The sequence below is a fragment of the Delphinapterus leucas genome, chromosome 14, assembly GCF_059928025.1.
Source record: "Delphinapterus leucas isolate spDelLeu-1000000601 "Yukka" chromosome 14, BTC_Dleu_Yukka2, whole genome shotgun sequence".
NCBI classification, from domain to species: domain Eukaryota; kingdom Metazoa; phylum Chordata; class Mammalia; order Artiodactyla; family Monodontidae; genus Delphinapterus; species Delphinapterus leucas.
In genome coordinates this window covers 81,264,863-81,290,940 of record NC_143142.1, presented here as the reverse complement: position 1 = coordinate 81,290,940, position 26,078 = coordinate 81,264,863, and the positions used below count along the sequence as shown (strand labels likewise).

At 35.7% G+C, this 26,078-nt stretch overlaps 1 protein-coding gene across 1 annotated transcript in view; it reads right to left on the bottom strand.

Annotated features, from left to right (window-relative positions):
* Positions 1-26,078, bottom strand: part of CCDC102B (coiled-coil domain containing 102B) — a 196,347-nt gene that overhangs the window by 156,137 nt on the left and 14,132 nt on the right. Inside the window, exon 4 of the mRNA XM_022584305.2 lies at positions 4,835-4,951. Within this exon, the coding sequence (XP_022440013.2) occupies positions 4,835-4,951 (117 nt within the window). The remainder of the gene's footprint in view (positions 1-4,834; positions 4,952-26,078) is intronic.

The following is a 26,078-nucleotide window of genomic DNA, read 5'->3' as shown; positions in this document are numbered from 1 at the left end:
ATTTTGGTTCTTGATATGATGAGTAATATTCAACTGCGTCCTGGACATTTTGGGTATTATCTTATGAGACTCTGGTTCTCATCTAAACATTCTGTGTTAGACAGGTTCCTCTGATGTACCATTCTGGAAGGTAAAGCAGCAGCATGGACTCATTACTTCCAGGTGAAGGTAGAAGTCCAGGCCCCACCAAACCTCCGTTGGTACCCGACTGGGGATGCTCCTAGTTACTGCTGGATGGGGATGGGTGCTCCAGCTATCCACTAGACCTCTGTAGCTGGGAGAGGGTGGAGGTGAAAGTACAGGCCCCCTACGTGGTTTTCACTGACACCACAAGCTCTGGGGGTCTCACTGCTGCCCAGCAGGGATGAAACCCTGGTTCCAGCTCAGCCTTCTATGCCAACACTCCAGAAGGAAGGACTGGGCAACTTTCTACTGTCTTGTGAGGGTGGAAATGTAGGCTCCCCATTCAGATTTAGTAACAGGAGCTGAGTGGGGCACCACTGTTTTCTGTAATATTTGGTGGATTAGAACAATTATTGTCTAGTGGCTTCCTGTCTTGCTAAGCTGACCATTCCCTAGTCCTTTAACTAGAGCAAGAAGACTTCAGTTGCATTTTGTTTTTGGTTTTGTTTTTATCTGTGCCTGTTGTTATTTCCAGGCTGCTAGCTTCTTCAGCTCCAATTCTGGCATATATGCAGAGAAAAGAAAACCCAGGAAACTCCTCCATGTAATTTCTTAGGTCACAAGATACCTAGCTGAATGCCTTTTCTCTTCAACTTTGAGTCTTTTATGTTTACTTTACATATAATGTTCAGAGTTTTTATTTGATTTATTGAATTAAGTAGGGAAAAGTATGTCTACTTAATCTTTCCAAAGTGGAATAGGAATAGGATATAAATGTGTGAATAGGTGAGAAAAGAACAAACCACAGAAAAGAAATATGAAATCAAAATTCCCCAAAATTTGAAACAGAAATGTAAGTGATATATTTTTGGAATAATACAAGATAAAATAATTATTTTCCCTTGGAAAATGTTTATCCCAAAAAGTTTGGCCTAAAAAATGTAATGTGAGTGTTTCCTGATTATGAGTTTGCTTTCAAGAAGCAGCCAGGTTGTAGAAAAAGGTAACAATTTTTTCACTCAGAATGCCAGTTCATTTCCATTCTAAATAAACTCTCATTTCTAGTTCAAGGGGTCTTGATCTTAAATGTGGAGAAAAGATCAAATGCATCCGTTACGCATATGCATATATGCATATGTTAAGATATATTCATTTACCAAGTGACTTCCTACTCAGAGAATTCACCTCATTACACATTGTCCAGAAGAGTCAATTATTTAAATACTCTGGGGCCTTTTTATCAAGACTGCATTTTGAATTTCTTTGACCAATCAGATTTCCAAAATGGGAAGATCATCATCAAACTATTTCTGAAAGAGACGGGGCAGATTAAGAGATAAGTAAAACACACTCCTCAAGTGCAAGCAATACTATTATCAAATTGGTGGGTGTTAGTAACAGGTTTGTTTTGTTTTGTTTTTGTTTTTTGCGGTACGCGGGCCTCTCACTGTTGTGGCCTCTCCCGTTGAGGAGCACAGGCTCCAGACGTGCAGGCTCAGCGGCCATGGCTCACAGGCCCAGCCGCTCCACGGCATGTGAGATCCTCCTGGACCAGGGCACGAACCCATGTCCCCTGCATCGGCAGGCGGACTCTCAACCACTGCGTCACCAGGGAAGCCCTAGTAACAGTTTTTAAAAGGTGCCCATGACATATGGGGATCATCAATGTTTAGAAAATCATGATGTTTGATATGAAGATACTATTTTTTAATTCCAACAATTAAAATCTATTGTATTTCCAGAGTTGTTGCTTCAGTAAACCCACAGAATGAGGACAGACCGGGGTAGCAATGTCAGATACTGACTGCTGGTAACATGTGGCTTCAGGATTTAACTCATGGGCTGGTGGCCTTTGGTAAGATCCTAACCTGCTGAACAATCTGACCTGAGTGTGTGCCTCTGAGAAACTGGAACTAAATAAGAACATAGGTAAAAGATTATCTATATAACATTTGATGTACCCTTGAGCATAACGTTTGTTGTACCCTTGATCACGGTAAGTCCTCTAAGATTCTTTCCATTAAAAGTAGCTAAGAATACACAGATCATAAGAGTATTAAAATATTAAATAAGATTTTATATTTCAATGGCTCAGCAATATATGTGTGATGTACACAGTAAGTTCTCAGTAAATGGTAGCTATTATAATAAACCTTATACTAATAAAAATGAGCAAACAACCAGAAGTGTATGTTTAGATCAATAAAATACAAATTAAAATGATCTTTTTGGCCTATTAGCTAGGAAAATTTTAAAAACAATAATATATACTGATGGCTACAGAATGAGCATGTTTATACATTGCAGGTGAGTGAGAATGTAAATTGATATAATTTTTCTAATGAACAATCTGGCAGTGTGTATAAAATACTGAAAAAATAAACATTCTCTTGAAAAAGCCATACCATTTCTAGGAATTTACCCTAAGCCATTTTTTAATGTTTAAAGATGCACGTGGACATGCATGTTTACTGCAATATTGATTATATATGTCACACTAAAACTAAACAGATTTTTAAAAATAGATTATATTTTAATTAAATTATGGTATAATCACCCAATGACTTTTATGCAAACATAAAAAGATTTTAAGACCTAAACATAACCAGTATAAAAAACAAAACAATGACAACAGAGTGGTTATATCTTCTTTTCCAAAGAAAGGAGGTAGCTTCTTTCCTAATTTAAAGTTTAAATGAACACATAGACTCATATATACAACACACACACACAAGCTCACTGTTTCTATAAGAAGTTGTCCCAATATTTGTTTTCTTTTGAACAAAGCCTTCTTTCTGAAATTTAATTCATTCGAATATAACATTCAAGTGCACAGAGTAAAAGACATAGGCAATTCATGTCTACATTTGCTTTCAGCATTAAGTGCTTCATTAAGAATTTCAAAATAGCAAAAATTATATATCATAGTGCTTGAATATCTTATGGAAAAGTGCCTTTAGGTGGGCAAAATGTTTGTATCCTAATTTAAGATACATAATTGAGCTCTATAGATGTGAAATAGCTTACTCAAATGAGTCTCAGAACTTTCTATTACACCAAACTAAAACAGTTGTATATCAGAGATCCTATATTGCTATGGCTCCCAATGTATCCCGAAAATGATGATCTAAGACAATGCCATCAACTTTTGAGGAGAGTATTAACAACCATATGTGCCTTCCTCTGCATTTGTCTCTAACTCCTAAATAAGCTTGTACATGACATAGTGTGCGATCCTTAATCAAAGATACCTCTCAGATCTCAGGGCCAAGGAAAACTGGTACGTATCCTGCTGGTTTGGTTCCTCTTAGAAAACAAAAGATATACGAGCCATCATTTTTTCCCCTTTGACTTCACTGTTAGGAAGTGATGTTTTCAACAGTTCAGTCTTTCTCATCACGGATGTCTCTATATATCCTCCCTCACCCCCAACATCCCTTACATGACTCATAGAAGAGGTGACAAGGGAAGAGCTAATCTCAGGAAGGGCAAATTCTCCTGAATATCTTAGCTAATTCCCAACAGTAAAGCACTCTGCCTCTGACAATTTTTCCCCTGCAATACATAATCTTTTCAAAAATCCTGTGTGATAACTAGTATTACTCTTACTTCCCTTATGACAATTTGTAAACTGATATTTAGAGAGGCTTAAGGAGTTGACCAGAATAAAGTAATCGGTAAGTGATGGAGCCACTTTTGTTCTGAAATCTATGCATTTTCCATTGCACTATGTTCATCTGATATAAAACATACTGAGGTGTGAATTCAGCCTTTACAGAATTTTATAAGGAAGAAACCTTCTAGTACAAATTACTTTCCTCCCAACCTATATTTTTCACTAACTTAATTCCATTTCCTGAATTGTTCTTACACATTTGTATCTAAGACATCTTCCAGAATTACCCGTTACATAATACGTAATTTATGATTTCCCACTTTTAATGCACTAACACAATGTTCTATAAAGTACAAATAATTCAATCTCCCCTCCTATCTCTAAGGATGATAATTCCTCCTTTACCAACAAGACAAAGAAAACAGAATGTATAATCTGTGAAAATTAATTTGTCGTTGGTGGTGGTGGTGGGAGCGGAAACTAGCTGTTTCCACCATTTTACTCAGCACACCTAAGAAATGAATTAACTATAACCAAAGTGAGGTAATTCTGCCTACTGCTAATTGCCAACAGCCATGTGAATTCAACCAGGAACTACATGTAACAAATTTTGAATGTCATTGTTCCTGATAATATCTTAACACATGAGATCCAGCAGCTGATCAAACTTTTAATAAGTATTTATTTACAGTAAGATGTATCAGCTATAAGGTAGGTTTTTTTTTTTTTCAGGCAAGTCTTCATTGGGGCCCCTGCTGCAGCAGGGGAGAACAAGAACAAACAGGTTCTCTTTCTTGCTCGCTTCCTGAGTGGGGGGCGAACTTGTTCCTTATATGGGGTGAGGGTAGGGGTGTGTCCAGGTGGTTTTTAGTCAATTTGTCTTTATAACATTCAGACAATTCAGATACAGTGTTGGGCCAATATCATTTCACAGCATTTTAGATCACATGTACACTGATACTTTATTTTTGATGTTCACCAGCATTCTTTTTCATAAAATAACCAAAGACTCCTCAGTTATACTTCTTAGGACATTATATCATTTAATAACCTTCAGATATGTTTTAGTATATTACTCTTTACCCAGTATCTTACCTCTGCTCTTAACTCATAGATCACTCTGTCACTGCTATTTTTAGATTTCGATCCTTCCTTTATATCTCCTGATATTTCTTCCATTTTATTTTTATGTTGACCATGAAGAATGTCAAACTGAAAAAAGAAAGTTAAAGTCATAATCACATGATATTACAAAGGCTGGTTCCAGGATAATTCACATTAGTCTTTCATTTTGCTTTCAGTTTTTTTTTTTCTATGTATAACCTGGTAGGTTTTGTTGTTGCTATTATAAATATTGTAGTTGAACCGTGTATTTCTTTACACTTGTAGTTGAAAAGTCCTATGTTGTTGGAAAACAAATCAGCAAGTCTCCATTAATCTAAATTCACAAGTTGAAAACTGGACAAAGCTTAGTTACCTCCACAGATTCTTAATAATTGACTAATTGGATTCTAAACTAATCCAATTAATTCTGATCTTTCAGTCTTGAATATTAGTCCCACAGTACTCTTTGAAATCCTACTTACGTATATTTTCGATGAAGTATAAAAAGTGTATAGATTGTAACAGAGACAAATTTGGGCAACGGAAAAAATACAACTGTATAATGCTCAAGCTGGTAAAATGTATGTAGAACATCTATAAAAGATGCCAATAAATTTCTATAGAAAACTACAGCAGGAAAACAGTATAAATAAACTCTGGCACATCCAGACAATGGAACATGGTTCAGCACTAAAAAAACAAACAAACAAACAAAAGCGCTATTAAACCATGAAAAGACATGGAGGAAACATCAAGGCATATTTTTAAGTGAAAGAAGCCAATCTGAAAAGGCTCCATACTGTATGATTCCAACTATATGACATTCTAGAAAAGGCAAAACTATGTCATCAATGAAAAGATCAGTGGTTTCCAGGGCTTGGAGGAGGAAGGGGCGACTTGGTGGAGCACAGAGGTTTTTAAGGCAGTGAAATTACTCTGTATGAAACTCTAATGATGGATGCATGTCCTTATACATTTGTCTAAACCAGTAATGTACAACACCAAGAGTGAACCTTAGGTAAACTATGGACTTTGGGTGATTATAATGTATCGTGTAGGTTTATCAATTGTAGTAAATGTACCACTGTGGTGAAGGACCTTGGTAATGGGGGAAGCTACCTATGAGTTGGGGGGGTGGGACTGTATATGGGAGATCTATGTACCTTCCATTCAATTTTGCAGTGAACCTAAAACCTAAGTCTATAAAAAGAAACATAGGAATGAGAAAAATCCTAGAAATGCAAACAATGATTTTTCCCCATAGCTGTCCTTATAATTAGAAGTTTTCAGCAGAATCATGAAATTTGATATATATATAATATGTAGATATATACACATAGGCTATTTTGTTTTATTAACATGTTTTTCCTACACTATGTAGGTTTCCAGAATTAAAATTACATAATTTGTATGTAATCTGACAATAAATTAGAATATAAAAGCTATCATTATACCACTTATTTAAAATTTTAAAATAATCTTACTCATGTTATTATTGTTAATAGTAATATTAAGCATGTACTAGTCTCTAGGAACTGGACTTGATATATATTTCCTTACTTAATGCTAACAGTAATCCTCTGTGTTAGGTATTATTATTATTACCCCCTACCCTAAAGAAAAATAAAACATATTTTTACTAGGCTTAAGTAACATTCCCAAATTCACAAAGCTAATAACTGGGGGAAGCAAATTTGAGAACATTCTTACCAAATTCATTACCTGAGTTCTTAAACCAATGCATAAACCAATACTGCATTTATAGTTGTAAAGCTAAATGTCATAATTTTCTGAAAGGCAGTAAGCTTACAGAAATAAATAACAGAGGGAGCATAACAGAAGATACTATCATGCCAACATACTACAAATGGACCATGGTGGAGGGAGGGGCTGATTTGCCAACTGCACAGAGGCTTCATGTTCAGAATTGGTAATGTGGAAAACGCACCACGAAAGTCAAGAGTGAAACAGGACATTATGCCACAAAGTCCATCGGAAGGTTGTCTATGCATGTTTCACTCCACTTTCATGTCAGTTAAATAGAGAGTGTGGCATTAATCTCTGGCCAAAAGAAAAGAAAAGTCACTTTGCTAAAAAAAAGAATAACAAATTTCAAGCCACAGGTTTTGGGTTGTGTCCACCAAAAAAAAAAAAATTAACTCATTGTGGTAATTGAGTGCCCCTAGCTTAACTTCTGAAATCTTGGTCATTACTTCTCAGGGAACTAGATCAATCATAAACCCCCCTCCCCATTGTCAACAGAACTTTCAATGAACCACTCAAAGGAGAGAAGAAGCAGGAAAATACACTTTCATATGCAACAGTAGAGGGAATCCACATCAATTACCTAAAATAATTCCATTTTCATTCATCACTGTGAGCAGAAAATCAAGGATCTCTGGACATAGGAAGAACCCCAAGGCTATGAAAAAATATGACCAAGATTAAGAAACAGAATGTCTGATAGAAAATAAACAAAACAGAAAAATGGTACAATTTAAGATATAAAAGAGAATGATTTTTTTTAAAAAATCTAATCACGATCTTCAGGAAAAAAATGAATATATATTGCATTCATAAATTAAGGACAAAGCAATTTCAAAAATTTAAAGAACAATAATAGGATATTTTTTAAATGTGTCTAGCCATCCTTCCTTCAGAAAAAATTTACTAGAAAAGTTAGAAGAAAGAGTTGAATGTTGGAATGTACCCGTTCTCTTGACGCATTTGCTCCTTTGGACAGCTCATGTGCACCCATGGCACTGCATACCAGTCAAAATGCTGACAACCTTCAAATGCCTCATTCCATCCTGAAGGTCTCCCCTCAACTTCTGACCCACACACCCAACTTGCTACTTATCAATTCTATAGGCTTCCAAAGCTTAACACTTTGAAAAGACTAAGTACTTCTCCTTCAAATGTTTCTCTTCTAGTCTTTGCCATCTCAACAAATATCACCTCCATCCACCCCTTTGATCAGGCCAAAAATATTGGACTTATGATTAACTTTTTTCTTTCTTTGATATGCCACATTCAGACTAAAAACAAATCAATTGAACTTAGCCTTCAATTATTTAATAAATCCATCCACTTTCTACCTTCACCACTACTGCCTTGATCAACCACCAAAATCTCAGTTATTTTAATAACTGCCACACTCTCTGCTTCTCCTCATGGATCTATATTCCCTTTCTCAAAACAGCCATCAAAAAAAGCTTTTTAGGGACTTTCCTGGTGGCACAGTGGTTAAGCATCCACCTGCCAATGCAAGGGACACGGGTTCAAGCCCTGGTCCGGGAAGATCCCACATCCCTTCATGCAATATCTAAAATCCGTGAAGCAACTAAGCTTGCGCACCACAACTACTGAGCCTGTGCTCTAGAGCCCACGAGCCACAACTACTGAAGCCCATGTGCCTAGAGCCCGTGTTCCACAATAATAGAAGCCACCGCAATGAGAAGCCCGTGCACCTCAACAAAGAGTAACCCCCGCTCGTTGCCACTAGAGAAAGCCCGTGTGCAGCAACGAAGACCCAAAGCAGCCAAATATAAATAAATAAATTTATAAAATTAAAAAAGAAAGCTTTTTAAAAAGTAAATCAAATCATGTAACTCCACTGCTCAGATCTTTCCAGAGGCTTCCCAATCCATTCAGAGTATAAGTCAAAGTCCTTACCAGCTGCTTGGTCCTATAACCCTCAGTCCTGATCTCCTATTCTTATCCCTTATTCTAAGCCAGCCCCTCTAACCTCACAGTTCCTATACACTCCAGACAGGCAAGAGCAAAAAAGAAAATAAAAACAGTAAATGAAATATTGAACGGCCAAAGCAATTAAAACAATATAACAGAAAAAAGTTGATTAACAAATTAATGAAACAACTATGCTCCCTCCTATTAAAAATCTGAGTTATTTTGATCATTTAAAAATTATTTTTGAACTCAAAATGACCTTAATTTTGCCACTTGCCTCTTCAACTTTAGGTTTAGATTAATGGAGTTGTAACTAAAAATCTATTTAGCAAATGAAAAATTGAAAGCCACGGATGGGGAGATGGTAAGGATTATTAATTTAGCAGAATTATGAATGTCATCCACAAATGATATGTTACATTAGTTAAATTGAAAATGACAGAAATAGAAGGTATCTGATGAAGGGAATGAGTCAGAATTAGAAAGCATTTTCCAAGTTCATGTCCCTTTATTTAAAATTCAGTCAAGTATAGTCTCTTGCAATAGTTTTTTTTTTTTTGAAATTGCATTACAGTATAATTCTAAAATTCCTCATTAAAATTCCTCTTTTCATACTGCAGTATTTGTGAAAGGTTAAACCAGGCAACTTATCATATCTCTGACTTGAGAAATATCTGCCATAATTTGCTTCTGGAAAATTAGCAACATTATGCATAAATATTTACTCTAATACATTTAGATTTAGCATAGAGTGGAAAAATCTTTCAGGAGAAAATGTCTAGAAAATAAAAATATTGTGTAATATAAATAAAAATATTTTCTTATTTAATCATATAATATAGGAGAAGGAAAATGCATTCAACATTCAATTAATCACCAAGCATCATGATTTCTTTCAATTGTATATTTCTCAACTCTCCACATCTCTCCACATCCCCCATCAAGCTTAGGGCATCTGATTATTTTTTTCCGGATTACCATGTTAGACTCACAACAGTTTCATCATCACCCATGCCCCCAAATCTCTTCTTCACACTGAAGTTTGAGTTATTTGTTTTATTGTAATCAGATTGACCCTGGTCAACACACTTTAACAGCTCTTCCCATTGCCTTCATGTTGATACATACATTTATAATTTGGCTTTTGGGATAAGTATTGACTATCAACTAGTTCAGAATATAAGACCAAATGTTTAACAGTTAGGCAGGTTCTGGTAGGGATACCATATTCTCATGAAAGGTGAGGAATGTAAGAAGGAAATGTGCCCCAATAGAAGGCTACCCAAAATGCAGTGGACCTAGGGACAGCTAACAACGAGGTTCAGTTCATTCAAGTAACTTGAATCAACTGTAAGTGTACAGAGAAGCCTCCAAAATGTCATCACTTATATCATAGCTCCAAAACTTAGCCAAAAATTCTTTTAAGTAAACTTTACCTAAATCCCTCCCTCAACCTTAAAGAAGGGTAGTAAAGATACTAAGGAATGTTTAAGTATGATTAATGCAAATTTTATTGTATCCTTCAAGTCAAAATAAAAACACTAGATAACTGATTTTAGTGGTCTTTAAATTCTTTTTCTCTCATGCTAATGTATCCTCTACCTTTTTAAAGTTTGTCTTAAAATATTATATTTATTTAGATTCAAAAAGTAAAATTTCTGGTGAATTTTAAATATTGACACTTTAAATAAAATGGTTGCATCACACTTCATGCAATATCTAAAATCCATAGAAATGTGATATTCACTGTCATCTGTTCAAAAAAAATTATATTGTTAATTTTATTTCTTAAACTTTTATTTCTATTCCACCTCCTCCACATCATCTTACTGTAACATATGTTTATACTTGAAGATGTTTTTACTCTACAACATGCAATAAAATTATGTATATAAAATATGTGTGTATTATATATATTACAACTGTAAGGTTCCAAATGTTAAAAAGTTTCTTTTGGATTGAATTACCTTAAGTATTATTACAGGTACATGGTGGCTTAAAAATAAGATGGGATAGCACATATTGCGATAAATAATTACTAAATATAAACTAATCATTTAATGGAAATGCATCTCTTTATGAGACAGATAGACACATTTTTTCAATTAGTTTGTTAATCAGTGGATGAAATTACTTATTGATAGAATAAAATAAGAATTGTCATCAGTTTTATTTATTCTTTTCAAAATAGGAGCACTGAGAAAGTTGATAACACATGTTGACAGAAATGGAAGATATTTTGTTATACCAGCCATTGTTTGTGTTATTTTTTAATATCCTACTAAATATACGGCAAAGCTACATTTTGATTTTATATCAAAATTTATTTTTTATTATCTATAAACTGACCAATCCATTAGGTCCTATTCCAGTATTTTTATGAAAAGGAAAAGTAGGAACCACCTGACATGCCAAAGGTTTTGTGACTCATTCGTTAGTTGGCTTATTAATACCAATACTTTAAAATGTCTCTGTGTCTGGCACTCTTTAGTTTTTCTCAGTCTGGCAAAATGTTCTAAAATAACACTGGGGATCAAGGGATCAGAAAGATAAATATGCCTTTCATTTGCAAAGTGGGTGGAGGGTAATGTGGGCTAAGATAACTTGCTTGCAAAGTACTTCCTTAGGCAGATCAATTTTTGAAGGCCCCATGTGGAAGTTGGAAATCTGGGGTTGAAAACCAAATTACTATCCCCGTGGGGAACTGTGAAAAGAAGGCAGTGGTCTGGTGGTGGTAATTATTTTAATGACGTCAGATCTTTCCATGAAAACAGAGCAATGAGAACAACAAACTAAAAAACCTATAGATACCTACAGCAAAATTAGGTGACAAGTTGTCCCTATGGACCCCAAGATACAAGTGGGTTAAGACAACCCACTCACAGCTTCAAGAATTGCAGGAGATCAACAGCTGCTTGAGAAAACTAAATGGAATCATCGTGATCTGAGAACAGGAGAACCCCAAACTGACAATATACAATACCTGGGAAGTGTGTCAAGTCAACATGAAAACAGTAGATGAAACTAGGGGAGTTTCACAATTTCTAACTGGGGAGCTTATGCGAGAGGGCCATTGTAAAGTCTGAAGAACTGGAGCAGTCTCTACCCTATATACTCTTTAAAAAAGCAGACAGGGCTTCCCTGGTGGTGCAGTGGTTGAGAGTCCGCCTGCCGATGCAGGGGACACGGGATTGTGACCCGGTCCAGGAAGATCCCACATGCTGCGGAGTGGCTGGGCCCGTGAGCCATGGCCGCTGAGCCTGCGCGTCCAGAGCCTGTGCTTTGCAACGGGAGAGGCCACAACAGTGAGAGGCCCGCGTACCGCAAAAAAAAAAAAAAAAGCAGATAAGACTTCTTTTAAAAATACCCCCTCCCCTCAGAGGATAATGCTGAGAACAGGATCCACATTGAGAGGAACAGTGGCAATAAAGGCAGAGAAGGGATCCATGTAGAAGTCTGCCGGAGAACAGGGCCAGGAGGTTTTGGAGAGGACAAGGCCATAATCTGGGGCACACTGCACAAATATTAAGAGTAATGAGCTCTAAAGCAGCGAAGCTAGCAAACATTTCTTTATTCACCCACTTTCCCTCCTATGTACCAAAAACACCTAAATCCATTTAAGAATGAGCAACAAAAGAGGGTCATAGTTGAATCATATGTAGTGTTATATAAGGACAAAAGAATGAGGAATAGAATGATCTTAAATACAATGAGAATATGATATAAATAGTGAGAACATTCTAGACATACATGCCCACTAGAGAAAAAGAAGAATCAAATTTTTCAATGTGACCAAAACAACATCAATAAAATTATAAATAACATGAAAGAGCAATGCAGCCAAGAATTTTAAATATTCAGAAATATAATAATATTCAGGAAAGAATTAGAAATAAAAATCACTTCCGAATAAGCTAAAAGGAACACAAGAGCAAAAAAGTGCAACAGATGCTGCCTTAAGAGACAAGGTAAAAAGAAATAAGATGCTAAATAACCAAAAGTAATGAACAAACTGTGATGAACAGAGGAGAATGATAAAGGAGATTCAACATATTTATAAATTTACCAGTTCTTTCCACTGAAATGGCCTGGAAATAATGACCATCTCAGCACATTTCTACACACAGATTGTGGTCTTGAGCTATTCCTCACTGAGAATCCAGGACTCTGAAGAAACGGCTTATTCCAGATCTAAAACAAAGATATTTTGGTATATCTAGTATATTTTGTCATACCACAGAGTAAGGAAACTGTAAGAGTTTTCTAGGATTGCATCAAATGTTCTCAGTAGCCAATATTAAGAAGTTTCTGCTCTCTAAATATGGGAATTTTTGAATATCAGTAGGGATAATAATTGCAGTATGTTAAAGCACACTCAATAAGTTTAAATTCATGAATTCATAATGATACTAAAAATACTAGTTTGATTAACACTGGGGAATGCTAGTGAACTAATTTATTATTTTGTAAATTGGTAAAGAAAGGGAAAATAATCTCTCATGTATCCTGACTATATCTAAATGCATAAAGTATTATGTGAGAAGTTCTCTTCATTTAAATATTCCAACTAATAGCTTAAGGAGAAATAAGAGAATATCACAATTTTGCAGCCCCGAATTAATCGATGGTTCTAGGCAATGAGCATCGGTCTGCTAGCACCTCAGGGACACCCAAATACCATGTGCTTCTTAAGGGAAGAATACCCCACCTAGGAGAACATCCTGAAAGAGAATTACATCAAACCTATTGATCCAGCTACCATTTTATAAGAAATATAGAGAACAGAGAAATGTAGCAAATCGTACCTTAAGGTGCAATCTCTAAAATCCAAAATAAAACTTCAGGACAAATGACTTGGCTTTTTAAATAAATTATAAGAAGGAAAAAAGGAAAAAGAAATATAAAAAAAACCTACATATTAAAACACACTTAATAAGATATATCCAATTAAAATGTCTGAGCTTCATGTGAATTATCTCTTGATAAATTAGTAAAAGGAAGGGTGATTAACAGCTTAGAAACCATGTAAAAAATAAAATGTTACACAAAAAAGGGTAATGACCTTTGTTCTTTTAATTCAGTAAAAAATAAAATATCTTGAATAAAAATATGAGTTATTTTAAAACAGGTTATCATGACTTATCAAAACATTCACAAAACATATATAAACCCATATTCTGTATAAAAATTGACTGCTTTTTCAAAAAATAATATTTAAATGGAAACAAGATAAAAAAACACAAACATACTTCTAATACATAATCAAAATGCTACTGACTGGTAAACAAGATGGAGTCACAGAAGCTAAATTTGCCAAACTGAAACCACTAAAAAGCAAGAAAAATGGAAGAAACAATTGTTGTAAAGACGTTGATTATCAGGCAATCCCTGAGAAAACAAAAAGAGCCCTAAAAATAGCCAGTTTATTACCTGGAAGGAGTTTCAGTTCACAGGGTAGGGAGGGGAAGCAAGGAAGAAGCTGGTGGTACCTCCGAGTTTGGGTGAAGCTGGGAGCGATGGGATGAGGGGTAGCTGAGGCAAAGGTACCAGAGCGGAGAGAACGGAGTAGAGGGGAACCCTGAAGGTCTGCAGAGTACTCACCAGGGTGGTGATCTGACCATACTTGTAAGAAAACTAACCCCCAAGAGAATTAAAAGAAACACATCCTAGGCCTCACAGAAGGCCAGTAATAATTCCTATTGCCAGCTGCCAAAATGGAAGACCTCATAATTCACATTTCCATTACAAAAAGGACTCAGAATGGTTTTGCCTCCATAGTCAGTAGGAAATATAGCCTTAGACTAAATGCTGCTCTGGTCTTATCTAACAAGGTTTAAAGGCTTTAAGACAAAAAAGATTAAATTATTTCCAAGTAATAAAACTACATCTCTGAACAAAGCTCAAAAATAATTTTAAAAAATGAAAATATTCAGTGCCACCCAACAAGAAAAAATTGCTAATGACAGAAGTCCAGTCAAAAATTGCGTGTTATGCAAACAAATAGGAACGCATGACCCATAAAGAGGAGAAAAATTCATCAATTGAAACTGGCCCAGAAAGTACAAAGATGATAGAATTAGAAGTGACCAAGAGGGCTTAATGTTTTCCTCAGCCTGACTAAAATTAGAGGGGTTTATTTGTGACTACAGGTCCTTGGCTTTCATTGTCTTAGAGTGTTTATTTTGAAAACAACAACAACAACTTGTAATTGTAAATTCTTTCCCTGCCCCTTTGAGGCATGAATCTGCCAGCCTTTTGCCAGCTTTATAACCCTGGGGGGTCCTTCTCTAGGACCTGGGAACTATCTCTTTGAAATGTAAACATTGAAGGAGATAGCACCTCTATTGCCCGGTCTCTATGGGAAGGCAGTTAGCAAACAGTGATAACCTAATCATAGCGAAGAACATTTGAAAACTCAGGAACAACCAAGGTGCTTGGTATATTGCCACTGACCAAACTTCCCCTTCCAAGCCACCCAGTACTCACCATTCACTCACCCCAGTAGGACTACACTGGGTGCCAATTAGCAAACAGTGGGACAACTTCAAGAGTCTTAACGTACTTATAATTGGCATCCCTGACAAAGGGACGAAGACAAATATTTAAAAAACATAATGATGAGAAATTTTCCAAATTTAATAAAAAGTATGAACACACAGATCCAAGAAATTCAACACACCCCCAAGAACAAAGATATATGCAGAGATCACAGCAACACACATTAAAATCAAATTGCTCAAAGCCAGCAATGAAGAAAGTGTTCTTTTTTTCCATCATTTATAACTACCAAATGTGCCTTAAAATATTTTTTGTATATTTTTCCAGTTTACTGAGACATAATTGACATGTAACATTGTGTAAGTTGAAGGTGTACAATGTGATGATTTGATACACGTACATATTGTGAAATGTTTACAATAATAAGGTTAGTTAACACATCCTTCACTTCACATAATTACCATTTTGTTTTTGCTGTTATGGCGAAAATATTAAAGCTCTACTCTCACAGTAACTTTTGAGTTACTATGTAGTAACTCAATACAATATTATTAACTACAGTCATCACACTGTCTTCCAAAGTGGCTGTATCATTTTGCATTCTCACCAGCAATGAATGAGAATTCCTGTTGCTCCACATCCTAGCCAGCATTTGGTGTCAAGTGTTCTGGATTTTGGACACTCTCATAGGTATGTAGTGGTATTTCACTGTTGTTTTAATTTGCATTTTCCTGATGACATAGGATGTGTGAGCATCTTTTGATATGTTTATTCTCCATCTGCACATCTTTGGTGAAGTGTCTGTTCAAGTCTTTGGCCCATTTTTTAATCCAATTGCTTATCTTCTTATTGTTGAGCTTTAAGAGTTCTCTGTATACTTTGGATAATGGTCCTTTATCAGATGTGTCAAATGTTTTCTCCCAGTCCTTGGCTTGTCCTTTCATTCTCTTGACATTGTCTTTAGCTGAGCAAAAGTTTTTGATTTTAGTGAAGTCTGGTTTATCAATTATTTCACTCATGGATCACACTTTTGCTCTATCCAAAATGTCATCACTATACCCAAGGTCATCCAGTTTTCTCCTATGTTATCTTCTAGAAATTTGATAATTTTGTGTTTCACATTTAGATCTATGATCTATTTTAAGCTAATTTTGGGGAAAAGTGTAAGGCCTGTGTTTAGATTCTTTTTTTTTTTTTTTTGGCATGTGGATGTCCAGTTGTTTCAGCACAATTTGTTGAAAAGACTATCTTTGCTCCATTGTATTGCTTTTGCTCCTTTGTCAAAGATTTGTTAACTATATTTATGTGGGTCTATTTCTGGATTCTCTATTCTGTTCCATTGGTCTATTTGTCTATTCTTTTGCCAGTGCCACACTGTGTTGATTACTGTAGCTTTATAGTAAGTCTTAAAGTCAGGCAGCATCAATCCTCCAACTTGTTCTTGTCCTTCAATATTGTACCAGCTCTTCTGGGTCTTTTACCTCTCCCTATTATCCTTAGAACCAGTTTTTCAATATCCGTAAAACAACTTGCTAGGATTTTGATTGGGACTGCATTGAATCCATAGATTGAGTTGGGAAGAACTAGCATCTTGACAGAATTGAGTCTTCCTATCCATGAATAGAAGCATCTTCAAGATATATTTTTGAATGTGATACCATTTTAATTGTTGCTGTTAAGGCTTTTAAACTCCACAGAGTATTGTTCTCCAAGTACACACACACACACACACACACACACACACACACACACACACACACACAGAGCTCCAAGTCCTTTAGCTCACAAAGAACATGAAATTATAGAATATCATAGTTCTTGGGGAGGAAAAACATGTTTCAGATTTTTACTTTTAGAAAAATGGGGTTTTTAAAGGATTAGCATGGTTTAATTCTTAATTAAATATTGCCTGAAGCTGCACATAATTACCATAGTATAAAACTAGGAAAATCAAATATTCATGTTTGAATATATTTTTTTTAGAGCTAAAGTATGTGATTTAACTTCACCAAGTGAAAAAAGAGTGCCAACTTTGGTAATAATGAAAAAATATCTTACATTTCGACAAAGCTTTAGAAATTGAAATGTTTTTCTTTGTTTTCTTTGTTTTCCTACTTAGTCTTGGTCTCTTGATGACCTGTACTTCTGTCAAAATCAATATTTTCATTTAAGAAAAGTAATATAATTTTAAAATGTTTACATCTTGCTTCAGACATGAATAAAACAGCTAAATGTTAATATATTTTCTTATGGGAAACAGAAACTTATGCCTCCTAATAGTTTTTTCTAAATGAGGTTGCCATAAAAAAATTCAACATGTTTATGTTCTTGAGTTGTAACAGGAAGAATTGGTAGAAAGGCAGATTATAGAAACTCTATTCAAAAACCTATGTAAGTTGAAAGAAGCCAGTCATAAATTTCCATTTATATGAAATGCCCAGCATAGGTAAATCTACAGTATTACATTAGATTAGTAATTAACTAAAGCTGTGGGGATTGGCGGGAAGTAAGGAGTCACTGCTAATGGATCTAGGGTTTCTTTCTGGACTGATGAAATGTTCTAAAGTTGATTATGGTGACCGTTGCACAACTTTGTGAATATATTTTAAAAACACCAAATTATATGCTTTACAATGAGTTGTATGGTATGTGAATTATATCTCAATAAATCTATTAAAATATGTAAAAAGCAAAGATTATTTTAGTCAAAAGATTTATAGCAATTACGCCTTCTAATTTAATTTTAAAATCACAAAGAGCTTCTGTTAGAAGCATACTTAATCAAATTAAGTATGAAACATGAGTTTTCATCTCTTAATTTGTCTCATTGGCACCCCTATTTTATGAAGAATCAAAAAGCCTCATCACCCACTTCTCTGTGTATTTCATAATTAAACATTGAGAATGTAATTCAAAATGAATTCGAACATTTCACACTTAAACTCTCTCTGTCAATACTAAAATGGCACTTGAACTTATGCATGTGATGCTGTTGGTAATGTAATTAAGTTACTCTTGGAAACATTCCATTTTACATGATTTTTCACTAATTTGGTGACTTGAAATTTGTTAATGCATTCTTACTCTCCCCTAACATATGGCGTTTTGAAATCATTGGAGACTGGAGCCTGACCTGTACAAATCTTTCCCACAACCAAATAGTTGATAAAATCACTTTTCTTCTTTGGGATTTTATGCTTTTTTGTGTAAACAATGCAATGTCTAGAATCAGCTAAAGAGCTAAAGCCATCTAAATAGTGAAAAAAAAGTCAGAACAATGGAAAATAGGCCAAAGAAATCATAAAATATATAAAGTATATATTTCACTTTATAATTGATGTTACTAACTAGGAGTACATGCAGTGCTTCCAATGCCAATTGCACAACTGGCAAAAGAGAGAAAAATCATTGAGTGGAAATAAACCAGGACTTGCAGCAAGCAGGTATGGTCAAGTTATGACTTTTCCAGTAAAGTTGGTGTATTAAGGTTCTTTAGAGAAACAGACTAAGACACACACACACACATATATATATACACACACACATATTCCCAAGATCTACAGTCGGCAAGCTGAAGACCAAGGAGAGCCAGTGGTGAAAGCTCCAGTCCAAGTTAAAAGACCTGAGAGCCAGAAGGGCTCATGGTAGAGCTCCCACCTGAGTCAACATGTTCCAGATCCAGGAAAAGCTGATGTTTCAGTTCAAGTCCAAAACCAGGGTAAAACTGATGCCCCAGGTCAGAGACAGTTGGGCAGAACGAATTCCCTCTTACCTGCACGAGAGTTGGACTTTTTGTTTATTCAGGCCTTCAGTTGATTGGATGAGGCCCACCCACATTAGGAAGGGCAATGTGCTTTACTCAGTCTACTCATTCAAATGCTAATCTCATGCCTAAACACCCTCACAGACACACCCAGAATAATGTTTGACCAGATATCTGGGCACTTGGTGGTGGCCAAGTCAAGTTGATCTTTAACATAAAATGGTCACAACTGGTTTTGGGGATTTCCACAGTCCCCAATCCCCTCCCCAGGTGATGTTTTAGAGCAGCAGATATCAATGTAAGGTGCACACCAGGATAACGAGCTTCTAAAAACACAGATATGTAATCGGTACTCCTAACGAATTAAATCAAAATCTTTCAAGAGACAGCTGGACAGATATATTTTTAAAAATTATTTTCAGTTGAATCTAATGGATTCTGCTAATTCAGTACAACTGCATTAAAAGATTATTTACCATTTTTTATAATATCCAGATTATCCATGTGAGAACTCTCATGAGATTTCATCAGCAACTCATTTTGTATATATCAGAAGATGTTTAATGTGAATATAGAATTATATCTTCGACCGACTTTGATCGTAACCTGAGAACTATATTACAAAGGAAAATTTCCTCAAGTGATAATTATACATTCTAAAGTGCATTTCAAAGAATACTCTTTGTTCTTGTGTGTCACCTGTGCCTTTTCAGTTCTCCCATATGATACCTCTAAAAATACCAGCTAAAGGAGCCTTCTGTCTTTATGATTTCTTAAGTCTCTTTAAAACCTCTGGTACTAATTAGGATGCACCACGGCCCTAAAGAGGAGACAGTGATGCCCTGAGTCTCCACCACATCCATAACCCTTTCTCAACAGAGCAGGTACACTCAGTTCCTCCCACATAACTTGCCGTACTTTGAGATGTGATCCTGGGCACAATCCCGAGGATGCCTCACTCAAATGCTGCTGTCTAGAAGGTGGTCAGTGACCCATAAAATAATCTAAGACAGGAACTCATTTCACCAGGGGATAATAATTAAATGAAAAGAGACTGAAAACCACATAAAGCCCTGCACACAGAAGTTCACAGCAGCCTTATCCATAACTGCTAAAACTTGAAAGCAACCAAGATGTCCCTCAGCAGGTAGCTGGATAAACTGTGATACATCCACTCAATGGAATATTACTTAGCCCTAAAAAGAAAGGAGCTATCAAGTTGTGAAAAGACATGGAGGAAAGCATATCACTAAGTGAAAGAAGCCAGTCTTAAGAAGTTACATACTGTATGATTCCAACTATATGACATTCTGAAAAGGCAAATCTATGGAGACAAGAAAATATCAGTGGTTGCCAGGTGTTGAAGGAGGTGGGGCAAGGAAGGATGAATATGTGGAACACAGAGGATTGGGGGGACAGTAAAAACACTACGTATGATACCATAATGGTGGAAATATATCATCATACATTTGTCTAAACCCACAGAATGTACCCTAAGGTACATTCACACCGAGTGAACCCTAAGGTAAATGGTGGACTTTGGGTGATTATGATGTGTCAGCATAGGTTCATCCTTGGTAAAAAATGTACCATTCTGTTGAGTGATGTTGACAATTGGAGAGGCTTGTATGTGTAGGGACAGGAGGTATATGGGAAATCTCCACTTCGGAGAGCAGTATAGTGTTTCCTCCAAAAATTAAAAATATAAGTACCATGTGATCCAGCAATCCCACTTCTGGGTATATAACCAAAATAATTGAAATCAGGATCTCTAACAGATACCTGAAACCTCACATTTACTGCGTCATTATTCACAACAGCCAAGATATGGAAACAACCCAAACTGACAGGTGAATGAATACAGAAAATGAGGTATATACGTACAATGGAATATCATTCAGCCTTAAAAGTAAGGAAATCCTGCCATTTGCAACAACATGGATGAACCTAGAGGAAATTATGCTAAGTAAAATAAATCAGTAACAAAAAGACAAACATAGCATGATGCCACTTATATGAGGTATTTCTAAAATAGTCAAATTTACACAAGCAGAGAATAGAATGGTTGTTACCAGGGGTTGGGGTTGGGGGAGGGCAAAATGGGGAGTTGTTTTTAAATGAATACAAAGTTTCTGTTGTGTGAGATGAATAAGTTTTAGAGATCTGTTGTACAACATAGTACTTTAGTTAACAATATAGTATTGTGTCCTTTAAAATATTGGGTTGGCCAAAAAGTTCCTTTGGTTTTTAAGTAAACATAAAAGACATATTTTTCATTTTCACCAAGAACTTTATTGAACAACATATTCATCCTTTTCTTCCACTACCTTCTGCCATTTTTCAGGCAACTTCATAATTCCATCTTCCCAAAACATTTTATCTTTTTGAGCAAAGAACTGTTCTAGGTGCCTTTTACAGTCTTCCAGGGAACTGAAATGTTTTCTATTAAGAGAATTTTGTAAAGACCGAAATAAATGGAAATCCAAAGGTGCACTGTGTGGTGAATACGGTGGATGAACCAGAACTTCCCAGGCAAACTGTAACAGTTTTTGCCTGGTCATCAAAGAAACACGCAGTCTTGCATTATTCTGATGTAAGATTATGCATTTTCTGTTGACTAATTCTGGACACTTTTCATCGAGTGCTGCTTTCAGTCGGTCTAACTGCCAGCAGTACTTGTTGGAATTAATCATTTGGTTTTCCGGGAGGAGCTCATAATAGAGGACTCCCTTCCAATTCCACCACATACACAACATCACCTTCTTTGGATGAAGACCGGCCTTTGGTGTGGTTGGTGCTGGTTCATTTCACTTGCCCCACAATCTCTTCCATTCCACATTGTTGTACAGTATCCACTTTTCATTGCCCATCACAATTTGTTTTAAAAACAGAACTTTTTCATTACATTTTGGTAGAGGATTGCATGCGGAAATACGGTCAAGAAGGTTTTTTTCACTTAACTTATGTAGAACCCAAACATCAAAGCAATTAAAATAACCATTTGCACCAATAGCTGGTGCAAATGATTTTCAAAACTTGACTTGGATATTTTGAGTATGTTGGCTATCTCCACGTGATATAACGTTGACTGTTCTCAATTAATGTCTCGATTTGATCACCATCAACTTCAACTCGTCTACCGGACCGCGGAGCATCATCCAGTGAGAAATCTCCAGTATGAAACTTCAAAAACCACTTTTGACACATTCGATCACAGCACCTTCTCCATACACTGCACAAATCTTTTTTTGCGTTTCAGTTGTGTTTTTACCTTTCTTGAAATAATAAAGCATAATATGCCGAAAATATTGCTGTTTTCTTCCATCTTCAATATTAAAATGACTACACAAAAATTCACCATCTTTGATTAGTTTTTTTTGTTTGTTTGGGTTTTTTTGATTAGTTTTTTTTTTTAATGCACGCTGATACGACAGCTGTCTCAATACAATCTAACAAAATTGTTTCGAATGAAGTTAAAGACAAAAACACAAAAAGCACTACAAAAAGCCATCTTATGAAAAAAAAAAGAAACGAACGAGTTTTTTAGCCAACCCAAAATATTAAGAGGATAGATCTCATGTGAAGTGTTCTTACCACAAACAAGCACACATACACACATACACATAAGAACACAAGAAAAATGCTGGAGGTAATGTATATATTTAGTGCCTCGGTGTGATGGTGGTACCATGGATGTATGCATATATATGTCCAAACTCATCAAAATGCATACACTGTGCTCAATTTTTTGTATATCATTTATACCTCAGTAAAGCTAAACAAAATCATTAGAAACACTTGGAACGCCCCACCACCAAAAAAAAAAGGTCACCCTCTAAATCCCCCGCAGTCATGTACTCCTAATTCCAGTGTCCTTGTCTTTAAACTATATATTTGAAAAAACAAAAAGGGACGTTTATAGAGTTACAAAATGATACATAATGTATATGAAAAGAATGAACAATTTTTAATTTATTGTTCCAGATCTTTTATACCGTAGAGAATTTTTAAATGGCATGCTATGTTTTATAGCTGATTCTTTCACTCAGGTGTATACAATCAACACCTTTGGTGTCAGTACATGGCAGGGCTAAGATGAGCAGAGTGCCTTGATTCAATCCCTTTTCAACATGAAAACTGCTCCTGCAGGTAAAAATCCTCATGCTATTTACTAAAAGGAAGATCCTTATCTTCAGAATGGTCTTAACTGAATATCCCTGCATAGGGATTTCTTATAGGAAAAGATAAAACCAGAATCTTTGGATGTATGAGGTATGCATCGCTGGAAAGTGTCCTGTCAGCTGGAATAGAAAATAAAGATGTTTTGCAGACTGAATGTTCCTCTCTATGTGAGGCCATTGTCACTGTGTCACTCCTTTAGGGACCTTATATTTTATTTCTTTTCAACCTACTTTTAACATCATTCTCAAACTATTAATTTGTATAGATTAATTAAATATCAGCTGGCTCCTTTGTACTGCGTTTTAAATTTTAAAATAGTGTTGCTTAACTTAAACAGATGCTAAAACATCTGATTTCAACCTATCTTTTCATCATTTTATGTTTCTACAAGTAAAGTAGATTCTGAAGAGCCTAATTTTCTTTCATAATACTTACAATAGCCTCAGAGTTAAGGAAGTCATCTCAGTGTTCTGAGGGTTACCTTGGTGATGTCTATGAATTATCCACTAGTAGTTCAATTAATTCTGACTTATGTAATTTAGTGCTTACATTATTCTTAATTACGTTTGTTTAAAAAGGTCTTGAGGGCACTTGTATGAGCAAAGTGGTGTCCCATAGGCTTCATTGTTCTTATACATTTATAGAATTCTAATATGGTATTTTATCAGCCTCACTCTTTGTCCTGATAAGCTAATTTATATCTGGCAAAGAACAAGCTAAACAGATTTTCATGATGGATAGGATGTTAGGGGCAAAGGTTCACTCCAGTGCCCTGGAAAATCTAAAATCTTCAGGGATGTAGAGCAGTAGCCTCATCAGGTAATAAAAGGCTTGACATGCACACACTGCTTTATTTAAAATAAAATGCCTTTCCATGAAAAAAAAACTTAAAAGAAATAACTAGCAAAACAAAACAAAAAAAGAAAAACTAGGATCTCAACTACTCTCCTTACACTATAGCCATAGCCACCATTCAGGAATACAAGCATATAGAGCTAGATAAAAAAGCTTTGGTCTTCACAAATCATAACCACGTTTGATCAGCACTGCATAGAGGCAAATGAATAAAGCAGACGTGACATATATTATCATGAAATTCAGAGTTCAGTGGGAAAGGCAAATAAAAAGTAAACCAAAAAATAATTGCAGTTGATAAGGTCTTTTAAAAATCTTGTACAATTCTCCGAGGGAAAATAGTAAAGGAAGTTTTTTCGGGAATAAAACCATTCCCTTTTATAAAGTGACATGTAAACTGAAGTTAATGGCAAGATGTGACTGGTGGATGGGAGGTGAAAGGGTTGTTGTGTGACTGGTTCGATGAAAAAAAAACAGCCTGAAACAGAAAATATAAACATAAACACAAACACACACACACACATATAAGGCAATGAGTACTCGTGAATAAGTGAAACAATGCACAGCACTCCTGGCCGGGTCCATACAAACCGTCCTCACGTGACCCCCACCCCCATTCTCTCCTGTGTCTAATCTCTGGTCTGATGCAGACTGTCCAGCTAAATGACCTCTGAGAGCTCAGGGCACAGCGGAGTCAGTGACAGAAGGAGAAGGCTGGACTCCAAACACAGGTAGGGAATGTATATGCATCAAAAATATTTCACTGCTGGGTACTGTCTGCTGGAATTTGGGGCATTGCCTTTTAGAGCAGTTGGGGTGGAAAGAGGGGTATTATTACCGGGCATCCACTAAACTGTCGACATCAGGTGGCTTAGCCAGCTGGACCTGGATAGCGGGAAGTCACTGAAGTGTTTTTATGATCCAGTTTACATTTTGAGAGCTGTCACCCTGCTTGCTGGGTGGACAAGTGAATAGGTCAACAGTGCTGGGCAAGGAACCTAGAAGAGAGGGCAAGAGGAGGAGACAGGATGGCTCCGCCTGGGTGAGGGGAGGGGAGGAGTTAGAATTGACAACCTACATTAATGTTCTGGGTCATTTCTAGGGAGTAGTTCCTTTAAGTCACAAAAATAGCAATATGAGACAGCTTTGAAATTAGCTTCGAGCTAACAACTGTACCCATACTCTACCATATGCCTATTTCAATTAAGTATCTTCAAGGACCCTCTCTTTATGTGGGCAGAGTAGCTCCCACCTGACACAACCTTTTTTAAAGTGAAGGTATCAGTATAGAATTTTAGCTACAGATAACTCATAATTCTAACCTTCTATTTCCCTCAAATTAGAAAGGTGTTTTGAGGCGTTTCAGATAAGGCTTCAATGTCAGCTATTAGTACCATAAAGAGGCCCCATGAAGCCTGTGTCTCCCTAAGTACTTCATACAAATATTTATAAAATATTCGTAAAGGAACACTGTAAATTATAAACTACTAGAAATGTCGCTATTATCGCAAAAAGGTAAAAGATTTCTAAATAAAATCCTTAAAAAGATACCAGGTAAAAACACAAAATTTTCAAAGGAAGATTAAAAAGTTGCCATTTCATTTTTTTAGCTTGAGACCAATTTTAAGATGCTAGCAGTTTTCTCCACATATGGTAAAAATAATCTTCCATTATGAAAAGAATCAGTCATTTATTGTTAAAGCAAGGTACCATACTTATTTGTAATCAATGTTACTTATCTGAATATTTGATTCTCTAGATCATGAGATTTCATAAAACTTGTCATTACAGCACTCTTGGAATTCATAATCTAATTCCAAATCAATATTTACAGACGTGCAGAGGAAAAGCTGACTAAGTATTAGATTCAGCATGGGAACAGCATTTTGAATATAACCGTCTCTGCCGCTCATCATCTTGGTTGCATTTTAAATACCTATTCAATTTTGCAATTAAATTCTCATATTTACTCTTCTCTAAATGTCAGTAATTTAAGAAAGATCTCCCTCTAAAGCACACCAGACTTCCAAATACATTTTTAAAAATTCTGCTCTATTAAGCACATCTGTTTCCAGCTCTAAAAATTGCTAAATATTCCAGCAGCCAGTTTTTAGCCACGTGTGTATTTGTTTGTAAGTTTCATGTATCTAAAAAAGAATTACACGGTATTCAAAAATTTTCATAGATGAAGAGCTACAGTGAAAGAAAAGGTCATTTATCAGAATTGTTGAGAAGTGGAATAAGAAA